We start from the raw sequence: 17,557 nt of genomic DNA on the forward strand, positions 1-17,557 counted from the left end.
ATTATTGTTATCATTATTTGATTTTTACTCACTCTTTACAATACTAAAAAATGTGGAGTGACCAAAGATAGAAAAACAAACAAACAAATTAAGGAAAAAAAACTTACGACTGAAAAAACTTGATAAGTTGATGGTGTAGAGAAAAGTGGATAAAAGTGTTATTTGAAAGTTTTCTGTTTAGTACTTCCAGTTTTAAAGTGGCATCAAGAACAAGAAATTTATTAATATTTACCTGTGTTTAGGCCCAGTAGGAAGAAACAACAATGATTTACAAAATATAAATTAATTAATCCGCATTCTCTTTAATTCATTTTTCTTAAGAAGGGGAAAAATTCCAGAAGCCAAAAAGAATTGAATGGTCACAAAAAGTTGAGTAGTTGAATAGAGCGTATGTGTGTATAAAGGGCATAAATGGTTGAACTTCAGGTTTATATGATAACATGAGTTTAAATGATACGTGCTTATGTGAAAACGTATCAAAATATTATTGCATAGTCATTAAACGTGCTTATGTCACCGTATTTGTTTGTGTTTGGCAAGATAAATAGTGAAGTTGCATTGCATTTTGTTTTTGCTTTATTTCGTTAGCCCGTGTGAATTTCCCTTCTTTTTTGTCAGCATTGTTGTAACTATACTTTTTATCTATTCATTATTATTACTATTACCATTTGTTTTTATACCAATTAATGTTTAAGGTCCTCATGTGACTTCCAAGGTTTTTATTAGTGTGATCATGGGTTCCTTAGACAACCCCAAGCATGCTACAATAAAACAACGTATTTTCAAATGAAAATATGTCCTGTCACTTTTTAATCAACAATTCTGTCGAGAATTTTTTTTTTTTTTAAAAATATACTAGGGTTTGGCTTAATAATAAGAAGCCCTTTTTAAATGACATTTTAAATGGCAAACAAACCTCCCATATCATGTCAAAATGAGTGACGAGTTTCAGATGACAAAAAGAGTACAAAAAACAAAAATATAGCAAAGAGCCACCCATGTTTGCAGGTATATCGTAGTACGTATAAAGGTACACCAAACTAAAAAAAAAAACGAGAAAAAAGGCAAGCCAGCTACAAGGTACCAGGGAAATAGCGACAGGTTTTCCCTGGGATTCAAGAACCTTTTACACAAAGCTCTATGAGCTTCATTTTTATCATAGATAATACAATATCCAATTTAAATTTACTATTATTTTAAAATAGTTTTATATTTAATTCTTAATATGATCAATATTCAGTTCATATATTTTCGCACAGTCGCATCCTCTATTTTATTGTTATTACCTGGCATTCGTGATAAATGATTACGTAGTACCATTTCCATAATAAACCTCAAATACTCTCGCATCGAAAGGGATGGTATGTGTTTATGCAAACTGAGTAGGGAGGGGGGGGGGGCAGAGTTCTTCGATTATATATACCAAAATCTTTGCATGCTCTTGATTTCAAAAAGGTATAACTTATTAACATTTTTACTATAATGTATCTATAAAGCTCTATAAAAAAGGGCTATTTGCCAATTTTGGGCAAATCAAAGTGGGCTATTTGCATCGTTTAGAGCCCTTGCCGTCAAGGGCAGCAAGGAAGGTGTCGAATCTGAAAAGGCAATAACATCATATACGAATGAATAAATATATATCTCATTTTTAAAAGCAAGGTCGAGAAAAAATTACCTGGAAAAAACTAATACTCTTCGACCCAGCACATGTGAGTACTGGGTCGACAACATATCCGTTAGAGGTTTGAATTGTTAAATATTGCCATGCCAGCAGAGGTAAACTTCTTTCATCTCCTGACAACTTGTGACAAAATACCACTTTCCTTTGGGGTTTAATCTTAACTATCATGACCTGTAAAAGAAAAATAGCTTAAACAAAAAAAATACAGAATATTTTCCACTTCTTAGCATCGTTTTATTTTTCTTTTATTTTAGCATGTGCGTGATGTTTTTTTCTTCTTCTTTTCTTTCTCTTTGTGGTTTTTCCAAACCACAGAGCCTTACGGGAAGGGGAGGGGGGGGTGATACAATGACGTATTTGTCTTGTACTGTTTAATTTATTGTCAAATAAATCAATCCATCCATCTGTCTAGTCTGTACAGAAAAAAAAAATTGTATATTAGAATTTCAAAAAAAAAAGAAATAGCCTACACTAAGTCTAAAAAACTTTTGTCAAGAAAATTTAGATTTCCAGGTTCATACGTAGGGTCAACACCGTAGAACCCAGGCTCCAGCAGCCTATATTTTTATATCAGGACAAAAAAAAAATAAGGCTACTATTTTCCAGTATTTTCAGATAATTTACAAATTTCTTACTACTTTGATGGACAGTCCCCAACTGAGATGTCTTCCTCGTTCCTCCCCTCGCCAAAAAGATGTAACTTATGTAGTATGTTCAGGATTAAGCAAACATTACCGATTGTCTTTTTTAATCTACAATCTTTAGTTACAACCGTAATGATGAGCTTTCTCCAATGAAACCGCTTAGCTACAGGCTCACAATGGTGAATACCCGATCGAATATTTGGAGGAGGTCCAGAAATGAGCTCTAAATTTCTGTCGGAAAAATATGTTGACTATAAATTCATCTTTGAAACCTCTAAGCTTGTCAAGTCTCTGTTAGCAACAATTTCAGTTGATGATCCGCCTTTTGCCTCAACATTGCACATTAGTACCCTCTGTCGTGCCAGCCATGCCAACACTCGTACGAGAAATAAACTGATATCAGTTGCAGGCTGCACGAAAAGATTCAGCGATTATTTGTTGCTTTTTTTACAGGTGTTAAAATGAAAGTCCTACCATATAATTCTTTGTAGTGAATAACGGTAAAAACTAACCCCAATCATTGATTTTTTGTGTGTGTCTTTTTACAGCTGTTTAGACTAAATGGCTGATTCAGAATGCATTTACTCAAGAGTCAACACTCCTCAAGTGAATAGGTCTTGTGACAGGGAAGTTTGATTCGCAGTCCAAAGTGTTTCCAGGCGTGGCCTCATTCCCTGCATTATATTTCGTACTATACAAATATTTACCTAACAAAAGGAACGAGGGAACGATCTGTAGTTATATTCTTTCACTTAACGTTAGAAAAAATAAGAAAAATTATTCTTTTATCAAAAGCAGAAAGAGCAATATTTTGGCTTTAAGAAAAAAAAAATTAAGAGTTAAGAAAATTTTTTTGTAAAAATCAGCGTTTTAATGAAATTTATAGCGTTATTTTTAGTTGAGTTCAGTGATTCTTTATTTTAAGTTGGAATAAGAGAAAAAGAAGGGATGTTTGGAAGTTTCTTTTCTATTTTAGCTTTCTACCTAACCAGTAATAACATCACTTATTCTCTTATGCTCTGATGTTGCTACAATTCATCCTAGACGACATCAGCTTTACTAGTGGATCACTCTCCCCTCCTTGTATGTCTGTGCTATCATGAGCTATTCAAATTTGCTAAAGTAAAATTTTGCATTTTAAAGGTAACAAGATAAATCATTCTCCAGAGAAGATACATCGGTTATACGAGTAAAATCATCGTACTTGTAAAAATCATCTTTGGTTGCATGAACCAGATATAGAACTTATGTAACCAGTGATGGTGGTGATAAAGGGGGGGGGGGGGGCTAAAATGAAATGATCCAAGTTTTGAGGTCAGTCTATAAATTGGTTAAATGCCATCCGGTGAATAGTGTCTAGGATAAGCAGCATAAGATGAGTAAAAGGCACTCTACTGCCGTCAATATTGTACATCCTCAACAGCATAGATAGGCTACTATTTTAAACTTAACAACCCGAATACGGAGATAAATACAATCATACGTGTACATGAGTAAAGAGAGAGAGGGAGGGATCAGTGCTATAAAACTGGTCCAAGAGATTCAGCCCTTAGGGATTTTTCCGAATAGGAGGCTTTTTTTTCTTTTGGTCAAACAAATCAACTTATTCGGTTTTCAACCCACATATCCGAACAAGCCTTACATCGGTGTGGACACTTGCCTCTGAAATCACCCTCTAAACCCACAAAGATCATATAGGTAATTCACTCTACAAATGCCGATTGGTAGAGTGCTTCTACCGACTCAACCAATTCAATTCCCCAGATCCTGAGCGAATGGCACGATTGCCCCCCTCTACAAAAAAGGCGAAAAAGGCGAGTGACTGTAACATGGGCACCGGCAAGGGGGGCATACCCCTCTGGAAATTGGGGACTATAAAGTAATTGTAAGGAAACCAAAGGAAAAAGAGCAAAAAAGGGAAAAACCATGGAAAAAACGTGTGTTGCCCCAGTGTTGGCTGCCTGCCAATAGATTTCGACCCTTAATAAGGAAAATATAAGTTCTAATTTTATTATTGGGTGACCCTTTTCCAGTTTTCCACAAACATTTCTTCTATATGATTTGATTCGAGCAAAAAAAAAAAAAAAAAAAAAAAAAAAAAAAAAAAAAAGCAAATTCTTAATAGTAATGAATGATAAGTAAATAAGGATCCTTGTCAATAACGAAAATGTAAGAGCCTAACTATTGATAACATTAATTAAAGAATCAGCTTTTTATGGTGATCCTAAATATGTATTTGTTTATTAGTAATTAGTGCATTCATTAGTAGACAAAAAAGTTCGTATAATTATAGGAAACAACTTATATGGGGCAATTTCGGTAAAAATATTCTGTCAACTTTTGCTTGCAATGCAAGAGTACGCATGAGCTGATATATGAAGCCTCTATAATCAGAAATGTTTCCTCTGATCGGATTGCTAGGAATTTTTGTATTTTTTTTCCCTGAACGGATACGTTTTTGTGTTTTATTGTCATTTATTTTTTTCCAGGCGTGATTGTATTTATCTAGTTGCCACTTTAAAAAAGAATTAATTTTTTACAGTTATGAAGTATAAAGGTGTCAAATATATTGGTTTTTGGTATTCAAAATTAAGTTAAAAATATTGAATTAAATATTTCTATTTGATTTTCTTAATCTTAGTTTTAACGTTTTACTTTGAACAAGCTACTTTGATAATGCGTTGCTTTTTATAAACACTGAGTAGTGTAAATGCACTAAACATTTTGGTGTCTGATAACCAAGTTAGTAGAAAGGGAGGTGCTACTCGTGTCACGCACCCCTGCTGCCATCTACAATTTAGTCTAAGTCTGTCAGTACACCAAATAAGGACATGGAATCCCTAGGGAGAACACGTGGTTAATGGGGTCAATGACCTCTTTTTCCAAGGTCGATTTATTTGCTGTTGTTGTTGTTGTTTTGGTCATGTACATGCTCGAGGCGAATGTCAAGATGTTTCCAGGAATTAGGAAAACAGTTAGATCACGTGTTTCCTTCTCAGCCAATCAGAGGGCTCGCTTACATATTAGCGGCGGAGGGAATATAAGGAAAGGATTTTTGCTAAAGTTTTTATTAGTCTGTGAATAGAATTCAAAGGAGTGAGAAGAACAGTTTTGACTTTACTCATTTGGATATATATTTGTGATGATGACGAGTGAAATGTTTACCCTATTAGAAGTTGATGGCAATAATACAAGAGTACCAAACATTGCGGTGGAAATCACGAGAGGATCACGGCTTTGTCTGGAATGGGATGAAGTATATGCAAGATATGTGATATCCTTGAGCAAATTTAAAATGGTGAATCAATTATGTTTCGCTGCAAAAGTTGATATAGCACATGTGAATAGACTTCAATGTGCTTTAAGTGCATTAGTGAAACATATCGAAGACAATAAACTCTATCGCTAATTGTACATGATTAGTATTATTGTTGTAAATATTCAATAAAATTGTTTCGAAATCGAAAATGTTCCCTTTCTTTTCGGTGCAGGTTAGGTTAGGACCAGTCTAGAGTCAGCAGTCAGAGTGAAAGGATTGAAAAATGAATAAATTTGAGAAAGAGAGAATTAGATCAAATCTAGTGTTTATGGAAAAACATTTGATTTTGGATGACGATTTTCTCGAATCATCGCTACGACGCGGGATATTTTCTCGTCGAGGAACAATTGAAAATATAGTGAGGAGTGATTTTCCCCCATTGGACTATTGTATGAAACTTTTAAAATGTGATTCAAATACTTATAGTCATTTTATTGATATATTAATTGGAACAAAGCAGAATCATATCGTGGATATACTTTTGAAAACATTGCCAATAGATTCAATGTAGATGGCTCCTCCTTCGAAAGAGGTAACGTCACAGAGGTACTCCTCTCCCCGTTCCTCCACCTTGATTTTATGGAGCGAGGACGATCAGTTTCGTTTTAGCTGTGAGTGAGTCAAGTGACATTGGAAACCAATAATGTTCTATACATGTCCATTGTGCATGTACACTCTTGGCAGTTGGACTCAATGTGAGAATTGTACAATTATTGATGACTATAGTGAAAAGTGCAAATTATGCAATCCTTGTAAATTACATAGAGGCTATACAGTACAAATTAAAGGATGTGATTCATGTCTTGAGGAGGTGTGTGACTCTCACCCTAGAGGGCACCTGTGCTCCAATTGTAACTATGATAAATGTGATCAGTGTGAGAATACTTACCCCGCTATGATTGGAAAGAATCCCAAACGTGATTTTAGTTTATTTCTACGAGATTGGTATCGTCGTGGATTTAAATTATTCTGGGAAGAGGAATCTGGTCTACGATTCAACTGTTGGGGTAACAAGAAAATTTGTTTTCTACGTCATCGTTGTGATGACACTGCCTACTATGACTATAAACCAAGTGATTTTTATTTGGCAGTTACCGAATGTGATTCACCATTTGAAAACACTGTATGTGATATTGCTTCAAATAGACATATTAAAACTCGTGAATTTCATAATATGAATTCAAATAGTATCATTGACTAAACAAAGAGATATGACAGGAGTGAAGTTACATTGTACTGTAGAAAATGTGACCCTGACTTTGCAGTCAATCAAGATCAATATACAGTGAATCCAAAGGATTTACCAGCATTAGTTGTTCACGACAGTTGCCTATACACCGAAGAAGAAGAAGAAATCTAAAGTGAAGATTTAAAGACATTGTTGTATATAATGCATTCTATTAATAAACAAATTCATAAACATTTTTTAAGCACTTTACTCTTAGGGCACTGAAATCAATACTGTATAGGTCTGAGAGGATATATTCCACTAGAAAGTCGTTCAGACGTGGATTGTCATCATAAATGTGGATAAACTGTTCGTAAGTATAAGCGTAACATCGGAACACAAAATATAGTAGTGCATGGAAGCCACAGCTTTTAGTCGTTAGATCTTGCACCCTCTTCCAATTTTGAATAATAGTTTTCCCACTGCTCTCTATATAGTTGCTAATGTGAGGTATGTAAAATGTATAGGGTAGACCAAGAGGATCAAAAAATTCAATCGTCTTCATTGTTTAACAGATGCACAGCCAATGACCCGTCAGCACAGTCGACAGACTGCTATTAACAATAATCAAGGTATTGTTGACACTTTGAATTTTTCCAAGAAAGTCCGAGGGCAGACAATAGGATTTGTACTGGGACATGTAGGGGTCCATATTAAATACATTGATTATTTGACTGGTGTTCATGGCGCCAAGTCTAGTAGAGTACTACATTCGAGAGTTATTTTCCAACGTCTTTCATATTGATTTAGTGAGATTAGTTCAATGCTCTCAGCTTACGTGTTGGCAAACGTACACTCCAAACACATGGTCCTATTTCGTACTACACTCATATCCTACGTGCCAGACAAATCCAATACAATGATACAATGTGTTTTAGCAAACATATCTTCGGTTATACCATTTTCAAATAGTTGAGAGTCATGATCTAGGGTTTGCAATGTCAACTCATACAATGTTCTATAGGATTTATCAAAAGATAGATTGTGGAGTGGGATACCGTTTACTTTGAACAGAACAGATGAAAGTCCAAACATCTCAAATTTATGTGGGCATTCAGTCCACGATCCTATTGCACTGGCGCATTTTACAAATGCCAAAGAGAGTTTTGACGGAATTTCGCCATTGATAAAGGATGAATCGGTGAAGGTGCGTGAGCCCATATCAATATAACGTTGATTTGTCATTGTATGAGGAACAAGTAGTTTAATATTATTTCCATTGCCTCTCAGTTTTTCCACTGCCAAAGCAACATAACTCATGACCTGTTGTTTGCGTACATTAAGTATTGCCGAGGTGAGGGAGAGACTTACATAAGGATTGGCAGCAAGTTCTTTTCTCAATATGAAATTGGTGGGTGCAAGCGTCAGTTTTATACCCACTTTAACATTGGGCGGCAGCCATTGGGGTATCCTAAATATTTCATGATATATTTTTCCAACTAGATGTAATTCACTAGTTGTAGCATTTTTGAGTGCATCTATACTTTCAGTATTAGTAATATATTCATATCCATTGGAGATACCTCTCAATTCCTTGTATGACTTGGGTGTCATCAGCATGAATTGCATATAGCTTGTATAATTTGAGAGATTGTTGCTAGTGCTCACCAGCGTGCCATTGATGTAGACACTAATTTGACGAAATAAATTATGTAATATACAATTTTCATAGGATATGCCATCGGCCCGAATTGGCATTGTATTATCGGATTTCCGGACTTTCATTTGTAAATCTATAAATGTTGGACATGTCCATAAAGTAGTCTTCATCGGAATAAATTTGAAAGTGAATATTATCGGAGAGGGAATGTTGTGGATAAAATTGTTCATAGTATCCATGCTTTACACTCATATCAACATTTTCAGCACTGAATAGATTCAATGAGGCGGTGATTGAAGGTTGAGAATCCTTATGCGGTAGGTAGGACATTTTAGGAGAAGAAATCTAGTTTCGATCTAACAATTTTCTTCCTGGGGCTTCTTCTTCTGTTTATAGCACGTGTCGGCTTTTTCCTTCTTTTCTTTGACAAGAGGGTTGATTTCTTTCGTTTCCGACCTGAGTGGAGACTGATGAGTGATGCATTGTTTCTCGACCTTTTTAAGCCTTTACCATTTTGTTTTAATCTCTCGCCAAGGGTTCGCACCCTGGACCTAAGATTTTCCTAAGCACTTTTTTAAAATCCTTGCCAGAGCCCCAATCGTAAAGTGTAGAGGATGCAAAATCTGTCGCAGCCGGTACAAGATATTTTATAGCCAGTGGTAGTGAAGAGCGAAAGAGCTTAGCAAACCAACTGCCAAGACATTAGCCAGACATTGACGAGCGAACTTTGTAATAGTCCTTTCCATTGCCATGCTGTCTTGGACCAAGAATATTAACATAGCAGTCAATATCAGGACTAGTGAATACCACTTTTTTATTAGACATCTTGTTGAATTTAAACGATGGCACAAAAATGGCATGTAATCACAGCCAAACCTCTTGAAATTGCTATGGGATGGCCCAATTCAGTTCTTAGTGCTAGCTGACAGAGTTCCAAATATGAAGTGTTTACGGGACTATACTGAAGATGCTTTATATTGTAGTGATGAATATGTTCTTGATTGGTTTTTTGTTCAAGAACTCGTAGGAGGGGAACATTTGAATTACCAACCCGAGATGTTTCCACAAATGAAGCGTAGAGAAATATACAAGTGTCTGTGGCGAAGCCAGGCAGGTAGTCAGCAAAAATGATATTAGTGTTTCCGGCACTTTTACCATTGATTATATTGAGCTTAAAGCCAAGAATATCTCTTAGATTATCATTGACAATAACTTTTTCACTGGCAATAGGTGAACTAATGTAGATCTTGCCCTCCTCCTTTGAATAGTTGAAATGAAAAGCTCTTTTTTACGAGCGGAAATTCTTTTATTAATAGAACGAAATTAATCAATCGTACAGGTGAGTTCCTCGTAGGGTAATTCAATATATGGATAATCCATCCAATTGATTTTTTGAATTTGTTCTTGATCACTTGAGGATGGTGGTGGCGGCCAATCATAGGGTCTAATTTGTATTTCATATTTACGATCCTTTCTCTGGATGTCATAGGAATTTTTGAGAATACAATCGACAGGAGCTACTTCATACTTTCCGTCGTCGAATTTGATGGTGGGGGAGAGTTTCGTCCAAAAATCACTTGTTCTATTCAAGTCATTGTAGAGAGGATTAGAAACATTGGAGATGAAAGTCATATATAAATCATTGGGCATTGTTAATATCTTGAGCACTGACCCAATAATCAAAATCTGAGTTGTATCCTAGCAAGCGAACATGCAACTGTCTCTTGCCCCTACGAGTACGACTCTTTAATATCTTTTCAATTTGATAAATTTCGCTAGTGTTTCTAACTTTTTGCAGTTCATATTCATAAAAACCACCGAGAATCTCTTCATCTTTGGTGTCTCGCAGTCAATATGTCGTGGGCTCGGTGTCCAGGATTTTGGACACTTTAAAAAGTTCGGTGCTCCATAAATAATTCCCCTTTTCAAAGATATGGGTGGTTTTATTAATTCGACCACTATCACCAACACTAAATTTATTCTTAATATTTTTTTTTTCTTTTTCACCATTCGAGTATTTCTTTAGAAAAAAATCAACTGTATTTTCACTACTATGAAAGTTCCGAGGGATAGAGTTGGAAAGAGATCAATGAGTTTGATGGTTATATATCTGCATGATTTTATCTAAGTCATGAATAAAAGCAGATGTATTTTTCAGTGTACAATATGTTGAAATTAATAGGCGAATAGTTATTATTAATCGTTCAGCCAATGCAGCCTTTATCGGACTGTGAATATGATAAAGTTTTGTATTATATTTCAAAAGAACCTTTTGCACATGGGGATTAACAAATTCACTGCCACGATCCGATTGAATTTTTCTATACGAATCCTGTTCAAGAATACTTTCAATGGCCCGAGCAACTTCAACACCTCTCTTTGATCGCAATGGAATTGCATGTGCAGAATGGATAAAGATGCTTATAGCAACCATGATATATGTGTTGGGCGAGGTTTGGTTCTACCGAGTAGCGTTTCGATTTACAATACCAATATCCATAGTGTACCATAGGGAAAAGGCTGGCGGGTTCTAAGATTGCCAACTATAATGTTTGCGATTCCGGTGTAGTGTGTAACTTGCTTCATTCTCTAGATACTCTTTTGCATTTTTCAATGTGATGCCGGAGACAGCTTTAGAAAGCGTTTTGGGAGAACTTAAACTTCCCGCTTCACCAATATTTTCATAGACACCTTTCAGAACTTCATCCATTTTGAACGTAAGCATGTAGTGTAATGTCTCATTCCTTTTTACACACTGGAGGGAGAATCCATTCGTCTTCGCTTTTGACTAGCAGCCACAGGTGTAGTAAAATCATTGCTGCTGCTACTAGTATTTTCGTATATTGAATCTTCTTCTTCTTTTTTTAATGATTGTGCTATTGTTGTGGGAGGATTATATTTTCTTATTTTCTTTAGAATTTGCTTATTGACAAGAAGAATTTTGGGGAAGTTTGATGCACTTAAAAAGATATATAGATTATTTTCAAATGATAAAAGTCCTTTACGATTCGTCACCATATCAAAAATTAAATCAACTAGCTTATAGCTTTTTTCCTGAATTATAATTCGTTTCCCTGTGCTGTCGAATTGAACTTGATCACCAGCAATTTCTGACATGACATAAAATAATGCTCTTTTACTCTGTTCTCGATAGGTGAGTGGCAATAGGTTTCCAATTTTCGATACAATTGAATTCAATTCCTTCTCCTTTGATGCTGCTGCTGAATCTTGAGATATTTCCTGTTTAGAGGGATCGGTGACGGCGGTGGGTCTCTCACGATAAGGTCTATGTTTGGCCACACGTCACAAAGCATCTTGATGTAAAATAAATTTTTTATCATCTGCAATATGCTCGTCATTTATGAATTTGCTTAGATTGTCTTCAAAATGTTTAACGAGCAAGAGTATAAGCTCAAATGGTGTCAATTTATAGGGTTTTGCCATTCTCTAGAGGAAACTGTTTACAAGTCCTGCAATTATTGGCAGTAAAAGTGTGAAAAAGCTACCACCTGCTTGAAGGAGCCGTTTTCTTTTTAAATTTTTTCCCTTGTTTTTACAAGCCAAGGCCCGTAAAATGGAACGATGTTGCTTTGTCTGTTGTCTAACAACTTCTGACAGTTGAATATTACCCTCGGTCAAACTAAAACAGAGGTCTGATATTAGATTAATGAAATCATTGTCAACACAATACTTAAGTATGGTCTTCCTAAGCAAGGGTTGTGAAGTGCTTAAAACAGAAAATAAATGTCGTTGTTCGTGTAGTTTCTTCAGTGTCATAACACTAACTAATAGTCTTTTCTACTGTTCACCGGAAGATATACTGTAATTTCATTGTTGAAAATGTCGATGACTACACGTAGGTCCTCGGGTGTGCTCTGATTAAGATCCAGCAAAATGTAACCGTAGGGTTTGCTAGTCGCCTGAGTGTACGCTGACAACAGAAATTTTGGGGCGCCGGGGTATATCTGTTAATTGAGAGTTATTAGCGAACTAGAATCACGAACAACTCGATAGATAATATAGATGGTGCAATTCAAAGCAAGGGTTCGCATGCATTTGCTCTGATGAAACAGATTGTGTAGAACTAGAGTTATGGAAATGTGTTCATGGTGGGAGCGAACAGTGAACAGTTGTAGCATTTCCTGTGAGAACTGTTCAATGGATTCAGACAAATTATCAATAATCAGCCACGAGTTCGATTCAATACTATTGAAAACATCAAGTCCCCGTATGAATTGTATTGGTATGGTTGTGGCAATAGCTTTTATTTGATCATAGGACTCCTGCCAAATACTATAGCAATAGTAGATTTTTTTTTCGGTTTTTCCAAGAACATTTTATCGCAATTTTGAATTATTTTAGTTAAGAGTGTTGTTTTCCCTAACATTGAGGGACCTCACAGAAATGATCTGAAGGATGTTTTAAATTGTTACATGCTGCTGCTGCTGACAATAGTCGGACTACAACTAACTGTAAATCATACGTGTCCAATGAATAAGTAGTAGTAGTAATTTTCCCATAGATCTATCTAGTACGTTAACAAGAACAGTTGACAAATTTTCATGGCAATATTTATTTCGATAACATGAAAACAAATATATTTTCACCGTGAACTGCAATTGACAATGATAAAAATTACACTTTATGTACAACATAAAAATAAAAACACTTTTTGTCCATCAACATCAACACTTATTGTATTTAAAAACACTTTTGATCCATAAACATTTTTTTGAACAACAGCATTTTCTGCCTTTAAAAACGCTTCTGTACAACAAGAACACTTGAAAACAACACTTGAAACATGAACTAGCCCAGTTTAACATTACAGTGAATTTAAAAGTGGGGTCCCCCCCCCCCCCAAGGGCCGCGGGGCCGGAGGCCGGCCGCGGGCGGGACCCCCTCCCCCCGGGGGCCGGCCGCGGGACGGGGCCCCCCCGGAGCCGCGGGGCGAAAATGGACTGTACACAATAGTTATCGTCACTGCTGCTACAGGTTAGGTTGGGTCAGTGGTGGTTAAGGTGGTTAGTTGAGGTTGGGTTAAGGTGAGGTGGGGTTAGTTAATTTATGAACGGGTTGTTGGTTAGTTAATTTATGAATGGGTTGATGGTGGTTAGTTGGTTAGTCAGGTTAGGCTAATTTATCCAGACCAAGTTGATTGCGATAGTCTATGCATTCAACTCGGTCTGAAATGCGGTAGTGGCCATGAGGCAGGACACTCACACCATTCTCGAGCACAGACTTTGTCGGATATACACGACATTGCATTCTTTTCCACTCTCACAGTATAATTTCTATACTGTAGAGAGCGAATTGCAAGCACTTGTGCTCTCGGCACTAGGCTACTTTCTAAACAGTCTCTGTACACACTCATGTCGAAATTTTTCTTTAAAAAATATATTGATACCCCTTTAGGTGACTGATTTTCATCCCTGATGTAAATTTGAAATCAATAAACTTAAGGGCCTGGGAATACCCCCCAGGATATCAAATCACTCCTCGTCTTTGATTTTAACATTAAAAGTTGGTTTAGGGTTTGACGTCTGACCAACCTAGGGTAGAGGGACGGTTTCCAGTTGGTGAAATCCATCTGCGAGCTAATGTATTCTCCCTTTTCTAAATAACCCAATAAATCTTCAGTCCAATTTACCTTTAACAGCATATAATCTTTATCCCAATATTAAAATTTAACCTCCCCCTCCCGGGGCATTGGCACATTGAACAAATTGAAAAAGAACGACACCATGAGCTTTTTGGAAATTTCCAGTATTGAACTACCGCCCACTATATTCTTGTTCAGTACCACATTTCTCTTTCGCCTGTGTAGAAGAACCAAGCCAGTCTCTATGCTCGTGAACGATGTAAAATTGGGATCGGCAATAATTCGTGCACACTCTAGAGGGTCAGTCACGACGTCGCAGCGAGATCTGTTACGTACGCTTTCACATATTTTGCCAAACGCTTAATTTAGGATGAGTTTATACATTTCCTTCTCCACCTTTGAGTTTGCCCTAGAGCGTTTATGGACAAAAGTGTCGATAAACGTTTTCAAATATGGTCGCTGATTGAACTGCAGGACCCTATGTATTTTGGTGATCTTGAAACCATTGTTCACCATTCAGTGCAAAAGCACATGATGAACAGTGAAATTCTCCTTAGGGTCTAAATCAGCATTCAGTTTTTGCTTAGAGGGAGTCCAGTGCATCCCCATATCCTCAACCAATGATCGATTGTAGGGGCTCAATGAGTCCCTGCTCACTGGTCGATTGATACAGGGAAAAACAAAATCTTTGACGGAGTCGTGAAGCGCCAGCGGAATGTGCCCGTCAATTTCAAAGAACCATCCTTGTGACCCATTGTCCTCGACGGTGGTAATGTCGGGGAACTCCCAAGGATTCTCAAGCCATTGATAGTTGCCATACGGCAAAGAGTAATGAGACATTGCTGAGGGGTACAATGAGCTCATGTCTAAGAAAACCGTATGTGACTGTGTACAAATATTATTGCTAATTAAATCAATTGATAGGACATAATCTACGTGACTAATCTACCCCCTTCTCCTGGAAAGTTGCGCACAAAGGTCTTGATCTAAATTGATGATAATGTCTCGTTCCTCCCTGCTAATTTTTTAAATTAAATCAATCACTAAATGGGGTGTGGAAAAATAATAGCCTATATCTACCCCGAACTCTGAATAGATTTGGTCTGTATTCTTACAGACTATATCCAACAGAGTTAAAACGTCACTGGCCAAGTACAGTCTACAATAATCCCACGCATTTTTACAATTCCCCTTAGACCACACCATCTTGGCAAACCGCTATTCCTTGGTTGTGTATTCACTATTGGTGGGTGAATTGTAAAAAACTTCAATTGGAGGTTGTATCACCTCACTTAAGCGAGTGCCAGAACAGTAATAATCGTATGCATCTACACCTTTGCAGGTCAATAGATCATACATTTCACCGTCTGGAAAGTGCTGTTTAAGCAAGGGAAAGCTATCAAAATTGTCGCTTTTCTGCACTTGAATCAATTGACTCAATGCCTTGGGAAAAAAACTAAAAGAATCTAAAACCCTGATTTTATTCCAACATGTATGCCCATTATCCCCTGCCTGCCATTTCAGCTCGAGAAGCAACAACTTCTCGGCCGATTTGGGGATAAGGTTATAGGTAAATGAATTGTTTACCCATGGACTATCTACTCCCCCTCCCTCCCAATGCATACGTGCCAGTTCCGGTAAAATAAATTTTAAGTCGTAATTTGAGTTGTGGATAAAAACAGTAATAAAAAACTGATGGCTAACATCTAAGGTACACGATTGATGGGCTACCCCTCTAAAATTACGCACCCCAGAAGATATTTCCTTCCAATGCGGATTATAGTACCTGACTGTCCCCCTCCTACCGGTTCCTTGTGACCCGGGTTTCCATTTATCCTCCTCTAGCCACTCCCCCTTAACCACCCACAATATTTTTTTATCTTTAATCGCGATCCGATAAGAAGCAGACAACAGCATAGGATAATTGGTATTTCTCAAACGAGAAATAGCACCATTAGCCGTGCCAATTAGTTTAGTCAATGCCTTGACCATACACTCGTCCCCCTCATCCAATGTTTCTACTATTTTTAACAACTGCATGGTGTTAGAACTGTCTCTTTGCGCATGAGCACAGGAGACTGCAATAGCTTGATGTTCTTTGATTCGGTTTGGAAATTGGGGATCGTTCACTTCCACCAGCTTAGCTTCACAATCCAAAGATATTTTGTTGCACTGGAGGAGGGTATTTTGAAAATTTTTAAAGCGTAGAATAGCCCTACCCCTGAAACCGTGTCCACTGTCTGGTAGCCGTGCTGTTTACAGTACTTCATATGACCCCTTAGTTTCATATAACTACTGACTTGTGAGAAAGATGTCGGAAAGTAGACACGGTCCCCCCTATTTTGACCAGCCCTGCGAGGTCTACTAATGTCTGTAAGAGGGTTAAAATGACCAATGGAATTGGGCGAGGCACTAGATGGTGGTGTATACAACAACCAAACCCAGTGTCTGACCAAATCAATTGACGGGCCCCTTACAGGGAAAACCACCCTCTTCTTTTTTGAACAAACCCCATCTTCAAATTCATTTTCAAACTGAACCACAGTAACGCCGATATTTAAATGGGCATTAACCCTTTCAAAAATATCAGTAGATCTTAGCGTTACTGGGTATTTTCCCTCTAAACAAGTGAAATATACAACGGGAAATTCGAACTGCTACTTCCCTAGTACAGCCCAATCGTTCAAATTTGTCTTGGAAGCGTCACGTGCTAGAGGCTCGAATGCTGATATGAGGGAAGCATACCTAATACATTTTTGATCTGCTTCAAAACAGATCTTCTGGTCACCTTTACAACCTTCTAGATCTGGATTATATTTTAAAACTGTATCCCTTTCAGCACCACCTGTCCCCCCTCTTAAAATAAAATCTTTCTTAAATTTACAAATATTCACACTTAAATTTTCAATAAATAAAACTACAGACCCACTACCGTTTTCGTTAAAGTTCTCAAGATGCGCTATAATTTGACCTACCCAGTCCGAAAAAACACCCTCAAAATTTTCTAAATTCGGATAAATCAAACGCATCTCGGAATGTACATAATGATAATAAACTTCGCTTTTCCCCTCATTTAAATAGAATACCTTTAAAACAATTGAAACCTTAATTGAATCCCTCCCCCAAAATTGAATTTGGTTCTCCAGCAGTGCATGAATTTTATCTAAATACACATGCACAATTTCTACGGGATCAAACACAAATTTTCTCTCCTTTAGTGAATTCAATGGATCCCCAAAATTTGCAGCGTAAACAACTATTGCATTGAATATTGTATTAGCCAGCTGAAAGTCTGGAAATGTTGTACCCCCCACCCCCACTTGTATATTATACCCACCCCCACCCCCAAGTTGTTCAACAATATCTGGGGTATGTGAATGTTCCACTTCAGTTGTTTGAAGTGGACTCGTTAGGGTATTGGAGGCAAGAGGAGAAGAAGGGTTCCCAGTTAATTCGTGTATAAAATCGTCCAAAAGCTGTAAC

At 37.0% G+C, this 17,557-nt stretch overlaps 1 protein-coding gene across 4 annotated transcripts in view; it reads right to left on the reverse strand.

Annotated features, from left to right (window-relative positions):
* Vps8 (vacuolar protein sorting 8) overlaps nucleotides 1–17,557 on the reverse strand; it is a 286,757-nt gene that overhangs the window by 189,006 nt on the left and 80,194 nt on the right. For 3 of the 4 annotated variants that reach the window (XM_089095469.1, XM_089095468.1, XM_089095471.1), the window contains exon 7: nucleotides 1,676–1,852. The exons of the other annotated variant lie outside the window; for it this stretch is intronic. In XM_089095469.1, the coding sequence (XP_088951595.1) occupies nucleotides 1,676–1,852 (177 nt within the window). The remainder of the gene's footprint in view (nucleotides 1–1,675; nucleotides 1,853–17,557) is intronic. 4 annotated transcript variants of the gene reach the window in all.

This window comes from Artemia sp. Qi Xiang Cuo, chromosome 10, assembly GCF_049724085.1.
Source record: "Artemia sp. Qi Xiang Cuo chromosome 10, ASM4972408v1, whole genome shotgun sequence".
In the NCBI taxonomy this organism is placed as follows: domain Eukaryota; kingdom Metazoa; phylum Arthropoda; class Branchiopoda; order Anostraca; family Artemiidae; genus Artemia; species Artemia sp. Qi Xiang Cuo.